The 16,735-nt window shown below is 35.5% G+C and overlaps 1 protein-coding gene across 2 annotated transcripts; it reads left to right on the forward strand.

Annotated features, from left to right (window-relative positions):
* The first annotated feature begins 1,717 nt into the window (after positions 1–1,717).
* LOC108326999 (uncharacterized) lies at positions 1,718–16,222 on the forward strand. 2 transcript variants are annotated; one of them, XM_017560646.2, is made up of 8 exons: positions 1,718–1,823; positions 1,938–2,028; positions 2,772–3,002; positions 3,599–3,707; positions 6,315–6,360; positions 6,791–6,876; positions 7,287–7,345; positions 15,886–16,222. In XM_017560646.2, exons 1-8 carry the CDS (start codon positions 1,820–1,822, stop codon positions 15,995–15,997), a joined length of 738 nt encoding a protein of 245 aa, XP_017416135.1. In that variant the 5' UTR covers positions 1,718–1,819; the 3' UTR covers positions 15,998–16,222. The 2 variants fall into 2 exon arrangements, with proteins under 2 accessions (XP_017416135.1, XP_052729165.1); XM_052873205.1 differs by having other exon boundaries at positions 1,798–2,028.
* The last annotated feature ends 513 nt before the right edge of the window (positions 16,223–16,735 follow it).

The raw sequence follows: 16,735 nt of genomic DNA on the forward strand, positions 1-16,735 counted from the left end.
ATATAGGGTCTTCTAGAAGAGTTTGATCTTTTAAAAAGGTAAGAAAATTTAGTTTTAATTGATTTTGTTTGATAAACAAGTTATAATTAATGTTTGATAGACAAATTATGATTAATGTTTGATCTTGTAAGGTTTTTAAATACCAAACCACCCCTTAATTAATTTCTAGACCAATTAAATAAAGGTAAAAGATCATTTATAAAAAAAATAACATAATAATTATGTTATAACAAAACATACATTCAAGAATTTCTTATTTTCAAACAAAAATCCAAAATCTCAAAACTATTTCATTTTTAAAATCCTTATTTTTTTCAAATGTTACCACAAGTATGCATACATAAAATGTATTTATCCTAACTCTCTAGACATAGAATAATTTATAAATTATTCCTAATTTTAGAAATATAATAAATTGTAAATTATTTTTAATTTTCTCGAATCTCACGTTAACCATTAACCATGAGTTTTAGTCAAAAGATACTATTTGATAGTACATGTGAATTAAAATTTTCAATTAATATACATGGTGTCTTTTTTATTGCTGATGTCAATAATGATTACTTTTTCTTATCATGAACACTAATGCTATTTGTTTTCAATGGTTTATTAAAATTGTTTTTCTAATATTATTTGTGAAAAAACTAAACAAATATTTGTTAATGACATTTGGGAGATTTTTTTCAGCTGACATCAATTGAAATTTTATAAAAGAAAAACCTAATTGTCTTATAAATGTTATAGTCAATATTAACTAAAAATAATATGAATTAACGTCAATTATTGAGAAACAAACTATATGAGTATCAATTAAAAAAATTCTTGATGAATTTTGATTAAAAAATAACATGAAATAAGATTGACTAAAAAACAGTAATACTGATATTTTTTAACAATTATTTAATATTTGTATGTTTTTTGTATTTAATGATAATTGAAATAATGAACTAAAAAATTTGAAATATAACAAATTGAAATTATCTTATCAAAATAATTTTAAAAGAATAAAATAATGTAAAATTCCCTGATTTAATTTTAATGAATTTGAATGAAACTTTCCACCTCAAACCTAAGGTAAGACATGTCTCCGAAATCTCTTTGCAGAAAACTTTTTTACTAATCGTTCGTTAAGTTAAATAAGTTTAAGTTTGTTACACTCTCCTTGGATAACTAAACTCTTAAAAAAATACATTGATTTGTATTTTTTTTTTTAAAAATACATTGATTTGTATTTTTTTAAAAAAAAAAACTAAATTGGTTCTTTTAATAATAATTGAACAAAAAATATATAAATTATTAAGTCATCATTTTTTTGGATGTTTTTTCTAATACTTTATTTTTTTATACTTTTATTATTAAGTAAAATTTAATGAAAATCGTTATTTTTGTGAAACGTAGTTCTCATATAATCCGCCTCGCTTCTTATTTTTAGAGATGATAATAAGATTAAATTATATTTACAATAATTTCTAATCAATAATGGACAAAATACTAGCAACATCTGATAGTGTATTGCGTATATTTCTGTTTTCTATTTTAATTTGGGATATAATATAAAGTGAAAGGATGCACTAATATTCAGATGATAAAGTGCATTAATACTAGTTATTAACATCAAACACTTTTAGTAATTATTATAAGATTAATAATTAATTGAAAGAATCATGTGTGTTGTTCATGCAAACGGGGACATCAATTTTCCGGTTAATCACCTTACTTTCCGTTACAGTTGTCAGTTAAGACAACAGCGCTTAGTCCAACGTAATCTGCTGTGTTTCCTTCAATCTTTTTCGTTCTCAGCATTTCCTCCAACACATAAATGGGTGATTACTCCAACACCCACTTCCTTTTCTCTTTTTCTCTGCAACCACACACTCCCATTCTCACTTCTCTTTCTCTTCTCTGTTTCCATTTTATCTCCTGCTTTCATTTTGCAGCAAAAGCAATCCTTTTGAGCAACAAATGTTTCGGATACGAACAACTCTGGGTCACACGTTCATCCCCCACGATGCAACAATTTATCAACGGGTTAGTTAGCCTAATTAACTTGGTTTCTGGTTCCATAATGAATTTAAAACTCATTTTTCATTCGTATATACAATTTAGGGAAAAAATACTAAGAAATTAGTAAAATTTAATATAGTTTATCATGTGAATTTGTTTTTTTTTTTTCCTATAATGAGAACGGAGGTAGTAATAATATGAGTGAAAGCAGGTATCTATATGGTTATGGTATTCCATGTCCATGTTTTCTTTTCCTTTCTTAGTTCTATCAATGACCATAGAAAACAATAAGCTTCAAATGATTAGAGTGAAGTTGGGTGAACTTGCTTGAAGCATAGTCTTCCCTTTCTATGAGTGTTTCGTTTATTGGTGAGATCTAGTTGTAGCACTTCTTGTTTGTGCTTTATGGAAGAAGTTAGAGAAGCATTTGTTTGTTTAATTTTAAGAGCAAATTACACTCACATTTCATGTGATTTCTTCAAATTGCCCACCATATCTCTACCTTTTTAATGTTTACAATAACTTCTTTTAGAGAAGTGTGTAATGTGTTTCTGGATACTTGTCAATTTATTGCAAACATCTATGAAGGGATACTATAGGGTTTTAAAGGACGAATATGTGTAATGTCAAGAAACCACAAGAGGTATTAGGGTCATTTGCTTTTCTTTTATCTTTTTTTTGTTGGGATTGTTTTGAACCTTCAAATCTTGTGAATGTGATCTTTGCTAAGAATAGTTAGTTTTTCGGACATGAATTTGAATTTTTAGGAAGAAAATAGACCTCAAGGGGAAGGCAGTAGCTTCCTTGAATTCAAATTCAAAGAGGGCAAGTTTGTTTGCTGCGAAAAAGGAGAGGATCAGGCTGCCAACATATAGTGATGATTTTGGAGGGAAGAAATATCACATCAGTGAATTTCTGAGCCACCCGAGTGGAATTGCAGCCGTTTTGAACACAAAGGCTTTGGAATCATTTCAATCTCTTGATGCCAACACATACAGGTTTGCCACCTCCTTAATTCTGTTTTGGTGGCTTGAGTTGTTCTTCCAATGGTTTGGCTAATGCAAATATTGTTACTCATCTAGATTGTGACATAGAATTAGAGTCAAGCAAGGGCCAGAGTGCAGGTTATGATGCTTACCAAATTCTATTGCCATATTGGGCACTGACAATACAAATGAACAGAATAGGTCATGAGTTGAATTTTTCTCTACGGGAAAGTACTCAAAATTAATATATTTTTCATAAATTCGAAGTATTTCGTATTACTGAAGAACATGAGCAGATAATTAGCTGATTTTCATGAGTTCATAAGAAAGTAGAGCGGTTTCTTAAATTTAGGTGCTTATACTGAACTACACTTAAATGAAATGGTTCAGCTGATAGAATCAGTTGCAATAATTTAAAATCGGTTTAAAAATGTTATTCCTTGTAATATGCAGGTTATGATTATTTAACGAACAGTCAGAAACTGTTGATTTTAGAAAGCAAGTACTTCTTTTTGTCAACGTTTTATGAACTATGGCAAATATCTTACTGAACATGAGTTGTACAGAAGTATACATCTGTAATCAAATTATTATTCTTGTATGTGTAGATGTGAACTGCCTAAACTTCAATTTTTAAACTTTGAAGCTGCCCCATTGCTAGATCTGCGAGTTACCTCAACGGATGAAGATTGCTTGGTTGAGATGCTTTCTTGTAAGGTGTGACCCCTCGTCCTCCCCAACCCAAAAATAACAAAAATGTTTTTGTTCATGATGTAAGTATAAGCTTTAATTTTTAGACTTCTTTTCAGTAAACTGAAACACAATTGACAATAGAAACAAAGCAATAAGTGATAGCAATAAGGACTAATACATAGATTCTGCCCTCCTTTTCTAAGCCACCAATTCCCTCCTAAAATTCTGTTATGTCTCTCCATGTTCATATTTCCTTCTCTCTCTCTCCCTCTCCCTATCATTTCACAATTCCTCTCTCCATTACATTGCTGTAACCTGATACATTTGTAATTCTTCTCTCATAAACCTCAGCCAACACTGCTGCTTATGCACCCTTGCCCCTCTTATCTTATTATACACGTGTCAAAGACCCAGCAACGGTTTGGACTATCTACTCCCAAATTACGGAGTATTATAAAATAGCATGAGTGAATATATTAAACAAGTGTAGTTCAACAACTGGATTTCTTAATTGTAAAGCAGTGTGTCTACTTCCAAAAGTTCTCAGGAGGAGCCTTTGTTCCATCGCTACTGTACATGGATGACATGTTGATACTTGGTAAGTATTCAACAAAGATAAAAACATATGAAGGAAAACTTTTCAAGTCATTCGATAAGAAAGACCTAGGACCAACTCAATAAATTCTTGGCTTTATAAGGATAGAAAAGTATGCAAGTTGTGGTGATCACAAGAGAAGTATGTTAAACGAGTGATTCAGAGGTTATACATAAAGAATTTAGGCTAATAAGCTAAGCTAATCAATTCAATCTAAGATAGAGTTTCTGTCTCTATTCTAAAAAGAAGATGGATGAAATGTTAACAATTCTTTACTACTTAGCAGTTGATTTGATGGATGCAATGGTGTGACCGAGGCTCGATAAAGCTCATGTTGTTGGAGTAGTGAGCAAATACCTTTCAAATCCTAGAAAGGATCATTGTGAAGTAGTTAAATAGATTTTTAAGTATCTTAAAGACACGTCTAAGACGTGTTTTAGTTACAGGGAAGTTGATCCAATCGTAGAGGTTATATAGATGCTGATATGGCTGGGGTTCTTGATGGTAGAAAATCGAAGGATACATACACTTTTGGAAGTGGATCGTGTCTTAGCAATCAAGGATGTAGAACTGTGTTGCTTACCCACAGTAGAGGCAGTTGGAAAAAAAATATTATTGTTGAAGTGTTGTCTACAAGACCTTGGAATCAAGCAAATTGATATGAGTTTAAACTCTTCAATTGGTTTCATTTTAGATGTAATGGAACAATACAACAATTCTCCCCCTCCAGCTATATCTAGGAAGTCATTATCTAACATTCATTCCAACAAAGTCTTTGCTCTAGCTTTTCTATACTCGACACTTCCGTAAGCATATCCACTGCATTCTTATCCATGTAACGTTTTAAAGGTTCCTACGTTGTTTTTAATAACAGAAAGACATGTGTATATACTAATTGATAAACGTTACAAACAAAACAAAAGAGAGTTTTGAGAGATGAGTTCTCTAGAAGGGTAGTTGATGACAATCTTCTAGCTAGGTTGGGCCAAAACTAGAAGGAAAATTGGAGGTGGTCATGGTTGATGATGTGTGGAAATGATGATGGGTTAAAGGCTAAGTGTCTTGGCCTTAGGGTGTTTTGTGGTGATGGAGGTGATGTTTGATGATTCTCTAAGAGAGGTTGGGCCAACTCTTGGAGGAAGATGGCTAGAGGAGGGCACTTGGGTTGCTCTAGCTTAGGGTGACCTAATAAGAGTAGTATGACACAAAAATGATAGCATAACTTTACTCTAAATCAAAGGTAATTACATGAAGGAGAGACACCTCTATTTATAGGCTAAGGTGTTTCAAAATGGACAAGAACTTTAACCTAAAAGAGCCACCTTGGTTAGCTTGGAGAGCAAGGATAAATCCTCTCCAATAGGAAAAAGACAAGTGGCAAAAATCCTCTCAAATGAGAGGGTGACATGTGGCCACTACCTATGAAAAATCCTCTCCATTCCTAGAGTGACTTGCGGCCGCTAACTAGAAGGAAAAACTCTTCAATAGGAGGCGGACACATGTCATGATTGTCCACTCTTCTCTTTTCCACCAAGCTAGCTAAAAATGTTGACCCCTTGGTCAACTCATGTTGTGGACGTCCCACCTTGGTCAACATTGGGCCTTGGCCCTTTGTCGACTTGGGTGGTCAAAAACCTAATCTACTTGACCCAAAATATAAGGTCCAAGTTAAAATCCTACACTATTAGGCCCATAATAAAAAGCCCAAAATTATTCCATGATTGCCTTGACTTCACCTTCTTTGGTTAACTCTTCTTGGATTTGCTTGGCCATGCTTCTTGTGATAGGACTTTTGGCTTGGGAGTTGCCATCAGTAGTGTGAGGTTATTTGAAAGTTTATGTAAAAATCTTTTATCAATAAAATTGATTATTTTCTCTCTATTCTATTTAGCCGCCATCCCATTTTTTCTAGGATTAATCAATGCCCTGAGATTTAATACATGTATATAAACCTTAGTTTGATTAAACACGAGTCTTTGTAATATTCCTTTTGTTACTCATCCCATTTTAATTGTTTCATACTTTATTATTCACAGTTTGAGGGTTCAGAAGTTGTGAAAGAGCAAAACCGCCACTTTTCAGGTATTTACAATGTACTCTGTGTGCGCAGTGTTGTACCTAGTTTTAAAAATGCTCCTTTGTTAAATTGAAGTATAAAAAATGTTTATTTTCGGGACATTTATCAGTCTTCCGTATAATAGAGAGAAAAATGTTTCGTCTCCTTGTTGCATAGCCCATTTGTTGAGGGTAATATTCTCCGCCACCTGGTGCTGAAAATACTGGAAACGACTTTGGGTACACAGGGAGGGAGAAAATAGTGCAATTTCTCCAGATATATGGAGAAATATACTTGAGAACCTTTAAAATTATTATCTTTTAATTGCTAGTCTTTCATCACAATTTTCTGCTGAATTCAAGTTTGTATGTGATACTTGTTTCGTGAGATTTTTTGGTTTTTTCAGTGCTTTTAACAACTTCATGGTAATTTGTTAATAACTTCTCCGTTTTCCAGCATTCATGGTAAACCACATGAAATGGGGTGGTGCTGGTGCCGAATCATATTTAGAAGTTGATGTTAAGTTAAATCTCACACTTGAGGTTTGTCTTATCCTCATAAAGTATATAATATTACATATACTGTTGCATTCATATTTGTTTCGCTTTTCCTGGATATAAGAGTGGTAATCATGTATGTTATTATTTGTCAAGGACTACGAAGTCATGAATTGCCTTACTTCATGTAAATTATATTGTAGCCTTAGTAGTAAGAAAGTTCAGGTATTCAGTTGAAACTTTTGGTTTTTTTATTCTCTAAAAACTTATGAATTGAGTTGATAGATTCCTTCTTTCTCAATTATATATCGTTCAACTAGCTTCGTATTCATATACTAAAAGGTCACTGATTTTGATCAAAATTAGTAGCCATTACTATATTAGCATCAATTCAATTTAATATAACTGATTTTTGTGTTTGCTTCTCATCATTAAAATAAAGAGCTTGTCTGCAGATATACACACAACCATTTACCATGATGCCTACTTCTGCCATTGAGGGTCCGGGAAATATGTGAGTTACTTTTAATTTTGTACTTTTAGATTGTGTACTCTGCATTGTCAAGTTGTCCTACGATAGATTTGTACATAAAGTATCTTGTATATAGATTGGCAATTTAAATTACCAACTATTGTTGGCTATAAATGTCATGCAAAACTCTTTTTATTATAGGTCTTTCACTAAGGTCTATGTACTTCATGTGAATGAGGAATATATTCAAAAGCAACTTAATGGAAATTGAAAGGTTTTAGAACATTAGAATATATAGTTAAGATGAGGGGTAGGTCACTATATTGTAGTTATCTGTTGAGTTTTTTGTTGACTAAACTTAAGGAAAAATCATCAAACACTATTTTTCTGGTTGATGGCTTAGTTTCTCCACCTTCTTACTTGTTTTCTATTTATCCTTTGACCTTTGTCAAACCATAGTGATCTTTCTAATCATTTCACCTCAATAATCTTTCTAATCTGCGAAGTTGAACAATTCCTATTTTCAATTTTGACTTTACCAATTTATGTTATTAGATAATGTAAATGTTAAGATTGAATTCCCAATAATTCCTCTGTTAATGTATTTTATTATATCTTTATTAGATTATTTTCTACCTTTAATAGATTTTTGTTAGGAATTATTAACAATTACTCCATGTAAATAGGAAATCTCGTGTAATCCCTCCCTTTATTGCATATCTCTTGCAATCTCCCATATTAATGTAAAAATATTCTATGCTGCCTATTTAAGAAAAGAGGGCTGCAATACAAGAAAGCTTTTCTAAGCAAAGAAATCATGTCCTGTTAGGGGTTGGAAGGTGTATGAGAGAAAAAGGTTTAGGAGAGAAGGAGAAGACCGAACAATGGAGGAAGGAAGACCAAACCGAACGGTGGAAGGCGGGGAAAGGTCAGGCCGAACGATGGAAGACGGGGAGGAGTCGAGCCGAACTGCCGAAGGCGGTGAGAGCTCGAGCGGAGTGATGGGGAGCAGTCGATCGGTTGAAGAGAGACTATCCTAACTGGGACAACAGTTAGGATAAGCGGGAAGTAATTATAGTAATTATAGTAAATAGGGCTATATCCTAGGGAAATATTGTTAATTATGATAATTAGAGCAGTATTCCAGGGAAATATTGTTAATTGCAGTAATTAGAGCAGTATCCTAGGGAAATATTCAGTATAAATTAATTACAGTATTTAGAAATATATCCTAGGAAAATAATAATTATAAATAAAGCCATGACGCTATGGTTTAGGGCATCCTTTTGATTATTGAGTTTGTAGACAGGCAACTATAGTGCTATGAGGGAGATTATGCTCCCAACTATCTTTGTTACTTTTGTTTATTCTATTACCATCAATAAAAGAAATTCATTAAGTTACCGTTCTTTCTATTGATTGTGGGAGTTGAGTGTTATCTTTCTACCTACTGTGATCGTGGTTAGTTACGTCTCCTACTCGGATACGGAACAATTGGTCCGACCTGCCGGATCCGATAGAGAGGAGTGAGAGGCCAGCCGGATTGAAAGAAGGGAATGAAAGACAACATGGAGGGGAGAATGAATGCAGTCGAAGGAAAACTAGAGCACATGGGGCAGAAAAAGAAGACGCGAGGGTGCTGTGAGGAGGTAGTAATCTGCCTGGGAGAAGCAGAGGTAACCGAACGGTTCCATCTATTTGAGTTGGGCGGAGTGGATATTATTCTGGGGGTAGAATGGCTCGCCAAGCTGGGAGAAGTCACCCTGAATTGAGGGAATTGACCATGGTGTTCGGTCAAGGAGGGAGGAAGGTGACCATAAAAGGGAACCCTACTTTAGCTCGGAGATTGGTGGAACTAGGGGCCTTATTCAAACTGACCGAAGTAGAAGCCTGGATGTTGGTGTGGGAGCTAGGGAGTACTGAGAAGACCGAGGAAGGAGGGTCGTTCGGTCAGGAATTGACCGAGAAACAGAAGTAGGCAATGGATTGAATTTTGGATCAGTACTCAGGGATATTTGACGAGATCATAGGATTACCTCCCGACAGAGGCATGGTGCACCGTATACCTCTCAAGGAGGGAGCAACCCCCGTAAATCTGAGACCATATAGATACCCCCATGTGATGAAAGGTGAAATAGAGAAACAGGTAATGGAGATGCTCAAGACAGGGATCATCTGACCGAGCACCAGTCCATACTCAAGTCCAGTTATACTAGTCAAGAAGAAGGATGACAACTAGAGGTTTTGCGTGGATTATAGAGCCTTGAACTGAGCGACTGTACCTGACATGTTTCCCATTCCGGTGATAGAAGAATTATTGGATGAACTGAGGGGAGCTAGGTATTTCTCTAAAGTAGATATTTAAAGGCCGGATACCACCAGATTCGAATGGGAGAAGGGGATATTGAGAAGACGACCTTTAGGACTCACCAAGGCCATTATGAATTCATGGTGATGCCGTTCAGTCTTACCAACGCACCAACAACCTTCCAGAGTGCGATGAACAATCTGATGCAGCCCTATCTACGAAAGTTCGTGTTAGTACTTTTTGATGACATATTGGTGTATAGCCGATTGTGGGAGGAGCATTTGGAGCATGTCGGGTTAGTGTTGAGGAAGCTGGAGGAGAACAGTTGGGTGGCTAACAGGAAGAAATGCGAGTTTGGCAAGACCCAGATAAAATATCTGGGGCATTTGATCTCGGAAAGAGGGGTGGAGATGGATCAAGATAAGGTGAAGGCAGTGATGGATTGGGAAAGACCCAAGACGTTGAAAGCCTTAAGGGGGTTTCTGGGCTTGACGGGGTACTACATGCGTTTCGTGAAGGATTATGGGAAGATCGCCAAACCATTGACCGAACAGCTTAAGAAGGGGCAGTTCACATCGACCGAGCAAGCTGATGTGGCCAATATTAGATTGAAGGAGGCCGTGACTACTGCACTAGTGTTGATTCTACTTGACTTTGACCAACCTTTCCATATCGAGTGTGATGCTTCGGAAGGAGAGTAAGAGCGGTTCTCACTCAAGGAAAAAGGCCCATTGCTTTCTTCAGCAAAACATTGTCAGAGGGATCGTTGAATAAATCAGTATACGAGAAGGAACTCATGGCTTTGGTTATGGCCATACAACGCTGGAGACCCTATCTCTTGGGCCAAAGATTTGTAGTTCACACGGACCAAAGGAGCCTCTGATACCTATTAGAGCTACGCATCACCACTCAGAACCAGCAGAATTGGACTGCAAAGTTCCTAGGGTATGATTTTGAAATTGTGTATAAGACACGGGCTACCAACAAGGTTGCAGATGCTCTATCTCGAAAAAGGGAGGAAGGTACGGAGGATGATAAAGAATTGAGGGTGGTGGCCAGGTCTTATTGGCAAGACTTTGGAGAGATTCTAAAGGAGGTTGAGGCGGATGAAGCATTGAAGAAGGTAATGGAAGATCTCGAGAAGGACCCCAACTCACACCTATCTTTTACTATGGAGCATGGCAGACTGCACTACAAGGGGAGACTGGTGATCTCGGCTCAATCCTCCTGGGTTCCTAAGCTAATAGCTGAGTTTCACATGACTCAGACAGGGGGGCATTCAGGGGTATACCGAACGTTTCGCAAGATCGCTCAGTCACTTTATTGGATAGGGATGAAGAAAGCAGTAACTTATTTCGTTGCAAGCTGCCTGGTGTGCCAACTACATAAGTACCTGTCATCTTCTCCACAAGGAACCCTTGCCCATACCCAACGCTATTTGGGAGAAGTAAGCAAGGATTTTATAGTAAAGTTGCCCAAATCTCAAGGGTATGATGCTTACTGGTGGTGGTGGACCGTCTCAACAAATATGGGCATTTCATTCCACCGAAACATCCCTATTAAGCCCGTACAATAGCTGAGGTATTTGTTAAGGAGGTTGTCAGGTTGCATGGGGTACCAATGTCTATTGTTAGCGACAGAGATCCATTATTTTTAAGTATTTTCTGGAAGGAGCTGTTTAAAATGCAGGGTACCCAACTACAAATGAGCACTGCCTATTATCCTGAATTGGACGGCCAGACTGAGGTGCTGAACAGGGTGTTGGAGGGTTATGTGAGATGTTTTTGCTCAGAATAACCAAAGGGGTGGAGTTTAGTGCTACCATGGGCCGAGTATTGGTACAATACTAGCTACCAAGAAGCAGCAGGGTGTACTCCGTTCGAAACAGTATATGGGAGATCTCCTCCTTCTCTACACCGTTTCGTACTAGGGGAAACCTTAGTGGAAGCAGTCGGTCAGGAGCTACAGAAAAGGGACGAAGCGTTGGAGCAACTAAAGTTTCATTTATCACGTGCTCAAGAACTGATGGTGCAACAGGCCAACAAAAAAAGGAGACCAGTAGATGTAGAGGTAGGAGATTGGGTGTACTTTAAGATCAGACCGCACAGGCAGACTTCTATGCCGACAGGACTACACCCTAAGCTAGCCGCTCAGTATTTTGGGCCTTTCCAAGTCACACAGAAGGTCGAAGAGGTGGCTTTTAAGCTCCAATTGCCGGACACCGCACGGTGGAGGAAGGAAGACCAAACTGAACGGTGGAAGGCGGGGAAAGGTCAGGCCAAACGATGGAAGACGAGGAGGAGTCGAGCCGAACGGCCGAAGGCGGTGAGAGCTCGAGCGGAGCGATGGGGAGCAGCCGATCGGTTGAAGAGTGACTATCCTAACTGGGACAACAGTTAGAATAAGTGGGAAGTAATTATAGTAATTATAGTAAATAGAGCTATATCCTAGGGAAATACTGTTAATTACGGTAATTAGAGCAGTATCCTAGGGAAATATTATTAATTACGGTAATTAGAGCAGTATTCCAGGAAAATATTGTTAATTGCGGTAATTAGAGCAGTATCCTAGGGAAATATTCAGTATACGTTAATTAGAGTAATTAGAAATATATCCTAGGAAAATAATAATTATAAATAAAGTCCTGACACTATGGTTTAGGGCATGCTTTTGATTATTGAGTTTGTAGACAGGCAACTATAGTCGTGTGAGGGAGGTTATGCTCCCAACTATCTTTGTTACTTTTGTTTATTCCATTACCATCAATAAAAGAAATTCATTCAGTTACCGTTCTTTGTATTGACTGTGGGAGTTGAGTGTTATGTTTCTACCTACTGTGATCGTGGTTAGTTACGTCTCCTACTCGGATACGTAACATGTCATATACTATGCTCTCTCTTGCCTTGAAATTTGACATGGTATCAAAGCTTGGTCTCTAAACTGTGGTCTTTTCTTGGGTTCTAGTGTTTTTTCTTATAGGTATCTTGGGGTTGGAGTAAACACCTCTTATGGATGATCAGGATCTTCTGCTGTCATATTATCTCTCAGAGTGTAGGAGAGATAATATATGAATCCTCATGTGTTTACACACTCTAACAAAATGTAATTACTAAATGGAAAAATCAACACTTACTAAAACAAACTAGAACACTCCTAAAAGAATGTTCCGACATATTTTTGGGATAAGCCATACTTATTGGCACTTATATAATTAACAATTTATCTTCTACTATTTTTTCATTAAAAGTTTCAATGGAAGTTCCACATATAACTCATGCACTTAACCTTCCACCTAGAATGTTCGGGTGTGTCTCCTTTGTACATCTTCACAAAACAACAAGGGGAAAACTAGACTCAAGATTGGTTAAATGTTTTTTCATAGAGTACTCTATCACACAAAAAAGGTATAAGTTCTTTCGAAATGTTCTTTGTGTCAAGGGATATCACCTTCAATACCCTTCAACAAATTGTTCATCCTTTGAAAAATTCTCATCTATCCATATACCCTTTCTCACAAGCCAAAATACAATTACTATTCTTGTATATATGAGGCATTAATTGACAAAAAGTGGAAACAAGCCATGGATTTGGAAATGAAGGCATTGGAAAAGAATAATACTTGTAAACTAGTCACCTTACCACCTAAAAAGAAAACCTATTAGGTGCAAGTGTGTTTACACAATGTTAAGAAGTGTACTTTAAGACTAACTCAACCCCACAAAACCGGCTTGTAAGGTGAGGTTTATACCCACTTATATATTATAAATTGACCTTATCTCTAGTCGATGTGGGACTTCCAACACCCTCTCACGCCGAGGTATATACACATCGAGCGTGAGACTACATATTAGTGGGTGGTCCAATAACGACCCGATAGCGGGTGGAACAACATGCCCACAAATAACAAATATCGCTAGGATAAGCTCTAACCTGACTCTGATACAATGTTAAGAAGTGGACTTTAAGCCTAACTCAACTCCACAAAACCAGCTTGTAAGGTGAGGTTTGCACCCACTTATATATTATAAATTGATCTTATCTCTAGTCGATGTGAGACTTCCAACACACAATAACATTTAAGGTTGATGGGACTATTGAGAGTATAAGACTAGGCTGGTCGCCAAAGAGTTCACTCAAATTTATGGAGTGGATTACTTGGAGACCTTTGCACTAGTTTCACAAATGAACGTGGTCAAAGTATTTTTGTCTTTGGTAGCAAACCATGGCCTAAACTTGCAGCAATTTGATGTGAAAATGCATTTTTATATGGGAAACTTGAAGAAGAAATATACATGGAGGTACCATCCAGGTGTACAGGGCAAATTAAGGCCAACACGGTTTGTAAGTTGAAAAAATCACTCTACGGGTTGAAACAATCACCTAGAGCATGGTTGGGGAGATTCACCAAAGTCATGCTCAGCCTTAAATACAAAGGTAAGGGGACCACACTTTATTTATCAAGCATTATGATTCAAAGGGAGAAACATTTGTATTGATATATTGGATGATATCACTATTACCGGAAATGATGAAAAAGAACAACAAAAGGTTGAGCCAATGCCTTGCCAAAGAGTTTAAAATCAAAACTTTAGGAAAGTTAAAATATTGTATTTGAATTGAAGTAATCCATTCCAAGAAAGGGATCTTCATATCTAAACAAAAATACATTACTGACATGCTACAAGATACAAGTAAAACAACTTGCAAACCATCATGTACACCTGTTAACCCAAATACAAAGTTGGGAAGTGCGAAGGATAATGTTGTTGTGGATAAAGAAATTTACTAGAGACTTGTGGGAAGACTTATTTATCTATCTCAAACTAGACCAACTATTGCTTTTGTTATGAATTTAGCTAGTAAATGTATGCATCAATCAAATGAAGCACATTTACATGTTACTCTTAGAATTGTCTAGTATTTAGGGACACTAGGAAGAAGAATTTTTCTCAAAAGAAACAAGAATGTCAATCTTGAGGCATATACAGATGTCTGATCATGCAAGATCAGTTATGGATAGGAAGTTAACTACTAGATATTGCATCTTCCTTTGTGTAAACCTAGTAACTTGGAAGAGTAACAAGAAAAGTGTGATAGATAGATCTCGTGTCGAAGCAGAATTTTGAGCAATGGCTCAAGGAATATGTGTAATATTATGGCTGAACATTATATTGGAATACTTAGATAAAGTGGGATGAACCAATGAAATTATATTGTGACAATAAATCTGTAATTTGCATAGCTCACACCCGGGTAGAACATGATAGAACGAGACACATTGAAGTGGACAAACAATTGATCGAAAAAAAGCTTGACAATGGCTTGATTTGTACTCCATATGTTTCTACTCAAGGATAAGAGGCAGACATACTCACTAAGGGGCTGAACAGTATTAACTTTGAGTGAATTATATCCAAGTTGGGAATAGAGAACAATTATTCACCATCTTAAGGGAGAGTGTCAAAATATTTTAGGAAGTTTTGATTTTATTCCTATTTATTTTAATATCTTGGTTTTATCACTAGCATGTCAATCCCACAAGCTTAGGAATTTGTTTCCTAGAACAGGCTGTGCGTGTTTTTAAAATTATCCAATTAATGTATGTATATATATCAAATGAATGTAATGAGACTGAATAAGAGAGAAATTATTTTTTTCTAATTTTTAGATTTTTATTTTTGCTATGGATTCTGTTTTAACATGAATGATAAATAAGAACTCAGTTTAGGCAAGGTGATTGCAGTCATATTCTGCAGTTAACTTACAGTAGATATTGGTTGTCTCTCTGGGTTAAAAAAACTGTAGCCTTATGGCAGAAATCTATTTTTTTTGTAATTTGAATTTGAATGAAAAATTACAGATTGAGGTTTAAAGTGACAAGAATTTAAATCTCAGGAATTTTGGTGAATATCTCTTCTTTTCAACGTTGTATGTATGTGACATTTAATTTTTTTATGCTTTGGGTTAAATCATTTTCTTTTAAAGGATGGATTTTTTTTGGCTTACTTAAGTGGTTTTTAACCTAGTTTAGCTTATTTCAATATGCTTTAGTATTCAAACTTATGAATCAGTTTCATTTTGTAAGAATCTTTTGAATAAGTACTCAAATAAGAAAGTGAGGAAGAAGATCAAAGGATGTGGGTTTTTTTCTTCTTTTCTCCATGTGATCACCTTGTACTCAAAGTATGTTCGTACCCTTGTCTATAACTTCGAAGAATAAACTAGTCACTCGCCATTTTGTTTAGGATGATTAATCTCTTTCGGTATGCAACAGAATGATGCAGGCTTTGGTGGACAAGCTGGTGCCACTGCTACTACAGCAGATGCTACAAGATTATGATGCATGGGTTAAAAAGCAATCATACTCTCTTAAATCAGGATTCTAGGTATGGAGAAGTTGCTGTACACAATTTTTAGATAGAGAAGACAAATAGAGGAAGAACAGTTGGTGTTTCTTCGAAAAGGAGAAAGAATAGATTTCTGCGAGACCTTTGATTGAAATCTGTGTCCATGTAAACAATACACTTCTACTTAGTAACAGTTTCTCTTTCTGTTTCTTTTGTTTAACATTGTCACAATACATTCTATCCACCTAAGTATAATTCCTAGCATAACACCACTGAGATGCAAAGATACAACCATAATGAATAACAGTATATAAATGACAAATGATAAAAGTTTACAAAATTTAGTGAGACAGTTGTATTTCTTAACTCAAGTATCACGATTGAGATTTTCGATTTTTAGATTTTAGTCGTATTATTTAAGTCTCTTAACTTTTCTTTTAATTTTCATTCAAATTTTAGTCCAGTAATTTTTTAAAATATTATACACTATTATTAAAATTTTAATTTGGCCTTTTTTTAAAAACATGACTTTTTTCTTCTATTAAATGGATAAAAGTGGCATTTATACCGCATGAAAGATGATGACAACTTCATTTGCAGCCTGCACTCAGTTACAATATTTAACTATTAAAAACAAATTATAGATTAATTTATTATTTTTATTCAGTAGTATATATCTCAGCGTCACATCAATACTACATTGGATTCTTTGATACACAATACTATATTTTTTTTAAATAGACCAAACTATAACTTTTAATAATATTAATTCTTTAA

Source organism: Vigna angularis, chromosome 2 (assembly GCF_016808095.1).
Source record: "Vigna angularis cultivar LongXiaoDou No.4 chromosome 2, ASM1680809v1, whole genome shotgun sequence".
Lineage (NCBI taxonomy): Eukaryota > Viridiplantae > Streptophyta > Magnoliopsida > Fabales > Fabaceae > Vigna > Vigna angularis.